This window comes from Orycteropus afer, unplaced genomic scaffold (assembly GCF_000298275.1).
Source record: "Orycteropus afer afer isolate SDZICR_OR568_19922 unplaced genomic scaffold, OryAfe1.0 scaffold00623, whole genome shotgun sequence".
In the NCBI taxonomy this organism is placed as follows: Eukaryota; Metazoa; Chordata; class Mammalia; order Tubulidentata; family Orycteropodidae; genus Orycteropus; species Orycteropus afer.
Genome location: NW_006922210.1, coordinates 1,212,201 through 1,215,347, shown reverse-complemented (window position 1 = coordinate 1,215,347; position 3,147 = coordinate 1,212,201). Strand labels below are relative to the sequence as shown.

The window sequence follows — 3,147 nt, the reverse complement described above, 5'->3', positions numbered from 1 at the left end:
ACCTCAGGTAAATGTTCAGCTCATATGCCTGTCTTTTGTTTGGCTGGATGCCACAGGTGTGGGTTCAATTCCAGACCTGAGGGGCAGCTAGGGCCATAGTCTCTCTTAGTGGTTCCACCAGGCTCTATCGGACCAGCAAACCTGGTACCCCTTATTTAAAGCATTTTCACAAATTACTTAATGTGTGAAATTACTTGTGCTGGTAAACATAATCTTATAAGATCAATTTTGAGCATAGCAACTGCATGTGACAGAGTACACCCACCCCACAGGATTTTCCAGAACTCTAATCTTTACAGGAACAGATCACCAGGTCTTTCTCCTACAAATCCACTGGGTAGGTTTGAACCACCAACCTTTTAGTTAGCAGCTGAGTGCTTAACCATTTTGCCACCAAGGCTCATTTTAAGTTATATTTACACCTTTTAAAGTATCTTTTCTGTTTTAATCAAAGGTTTACAGTACCTTCAAAGTCTAAATTTTGAACGCATAGTCATGAGTCAGCTAAATCCTCTGAAGATTTGCCTGCCCTCGGTAGTTAACTTTTTTGCTGCTATCACAAGGTAAGTTATTTACACTTTTTTGGAAATGATTTGTGTTGTGAATAATGTAGAATTTCGATAAATTTCTGTGAAATTATTAATAACTGTAAAAAGGGCATGGGGGCTATATCTTCTGACCTCCTCCATCCTCACAAGGGGGAAAAGGAGTTACCATTAACAGCCCAAGGCCACCACCCTGCAGGGTTTTTACCAAGTCTGACACCAACTGTCCCACACCACTCACAGCTTCTTTACTAGGTCCAATAATTTGTTGAAGTTGCCACACACGACTCACAAACAATACTCACGATTATGGATGTTTATTAGGGAAGTAACAGGCTACAACTCAGGTTCAGGAATGTGTGCAGGACAAAGGTCTTTGATCAGGCCATTCTCCCTCTACTGTGCCCTCAGGCTCGCCTCTCAGCCTGCCTTTGCCCTGCTGTGGCAAGTGTGTTACAATGCTCTTAGCTCTGCCAATAGGTACACCTCCACTCTGCCAGTGAGCCTCCTGCCCAGTAGCACTCAGCTTTCTCACTCCATGGACTGGCAGGGTTGCTGCTCTGTTTCATGCTTCTTGGTTCGACTGCTACTGTCTCAGCCAGCATGTCTCTCTGTCAGGAGAGGATCTTGCCAAGGAGGCCCAGCAACACCTTTCACTCCAATTCCAGCTCTTCTCTTGTGATAGCAGTGAGATCCCCCTTTCTGCCTCTAAGAGGGCTGATCTCAAGCCTAGCAGAATCACTAACCAATTTCATCATCAGAGTTCTACACACCTTATTTGCATGGTCCTACCTAGTAATCTGGTGGGAGTGACAAAGAGAAGCCATACCAGGTAATTTACTGTACCACAGGAGCAATACAACAGTAACAAAAAATAACCCAGTATTTGCAGGATACACTACGTTGAAGTTATTGTTTTTATACTTTGATGGTATTGAAAATGGCTTTGCTTTTTGTCCAAAGGTATAATTCAACAGAAGCTTAGGTACTTTGAAATCAATAAGGCATCTAGTAAGCTGGAGAGGTACAATCTGAAGGTGTTTATTTATCACAGAGACCCCATCATTATAATAAAAGTAAATTGGACGTGAGAAATATCCAACCGTAGATTGGTTTATGAGAGACTGTGTCATGTCAGGCCTTGTAGCTTTTACTATTATATAGCATTTACTCTGCCAGGCACAGTTCTAAGCACTTTACATGAAACTCATTTTATCCTATCACAATTCTGTAACTGTATTATTAATTCCCCTTTATAAATGAGAAAAGGAGCCCTGATAGTGCAGTAGATAAGTGCTTGGCTGCTAACCAAAGGTCAGCAGTTCAAACCTACCAGAAGCTCCATGGGAGAAAGATGTGGCAGTCTGCTTCTGTGAAGATTACAAGATTGCATCCCCTAGGGGGCACTTCTACTCTGTCCTTAGGGTTGCTCTGAGTTGGAATCAACTTGATGGCAACAGGCTTGTTTTATAAATGGGGAAGCAGAGGCACAGAGAGGTTAAATAACTGGCTGAAGGTCATATAGCTGAACTGTTAGAGCTGAGGTTTGCATGTAGACATTCTGGATCCATCAGAAGCATTGTTACTCTCTTTCATGTAGAAAGTGAATTGGAGACTCTTAGCATTTAATTGGATACCGCTTGGTTTAAAACCAGGAAGGGAGTGTGTCAGGGTTGTATGCTTTCACCACACTTACTCAATCTGTACGCTGAGCAAATAATCCAGGAAGCTGGACTGTATGAAGAAGAGCATGGCACCAGGATTGGAGGAAGGCTCATTAACAACCTGTGATATGTAGATGACACAACCTTACTTGCTCAAAGTATGGATGACTTGAAGCATTTACTGATGAAGATTAAAGACTATAGACTACGGTGTGGATTACATCTCAACATAAAGAAAATAAAAATCCTCAAAATTAGACCAGTCAGCAGCAGCATGATAAATGGAGAAAAGATTAAAGTTGTGAAAGATTTCATATTACTTGCTACCACAGTCAACACCAATGGAAGCAGCAGTCAAGACATGAGACAATGTATTGCACTGGGCAAATCTTCCTCAGTCTTCCTTATTCATTGTCCAGCTCTAGCATGCATATGAGGCGACTGAAAATACCATGGTTTAGGTTAGACACATCTTAGTCTTCAATAGCAACAACAGCATTTAATGAGGGTAAAATCTTTGACGGACAAGCATCTTTTCTTCTGTTGTTAGGTGCCGCTAAGTTGGTTCCAACTCATACTGTCCCATGTACAACAGAATGAAACACTGTCTCATTCTATGCCATCCTCACAGTTATTGCTGTGTTTGAGCCTATCTTTGCAGCCACTGTGTCAATCCCTCTCTTTGAGGGTCTTCACCTTTTTCTCTGACCCTCTGCTTTACGAAGCATGATATCCTTTTCCAGGTCTGGTCACTTCTGACCACATAATCAAAGTACAACAGACAAAGTCTGGCCACTCTCATTCCTAAAGAGATATCTGTTCGCTTAGATGACAAAAATAATTCCTTTTTCCTTCTCATGCAGCAACTTAATTCTCCTTCACTGAGCCTGTAGCTCAGGGTGATAGGATTCTATTCTACTGAGATCACAAAAGTGATA

The 3,147-nt window shown here is 41.8% G+C and overlaps 1 protein-coding gene across 1 annotated transcript in view; it reads left to right on the top strand.

Annotated features, from left to right (window-relative positions):
* Positions 1–3,147, top strand: part of RRN3 (RRN3 homolog, RNA polymerase I transcription factor) — a 54,301-nt gene that overhangs the window by 34,776 nt on the left and 16,378 nt on the right. The window contains exon 15 of the mRNA XM_007956476.2: positions 455–563. Coding sequence (XP_007954667.1) covers positions 455–563 — 109 coding nt within the window. The remainder of the gene's footprint in view (positions 1–454; positions 564–3,147) is intronic.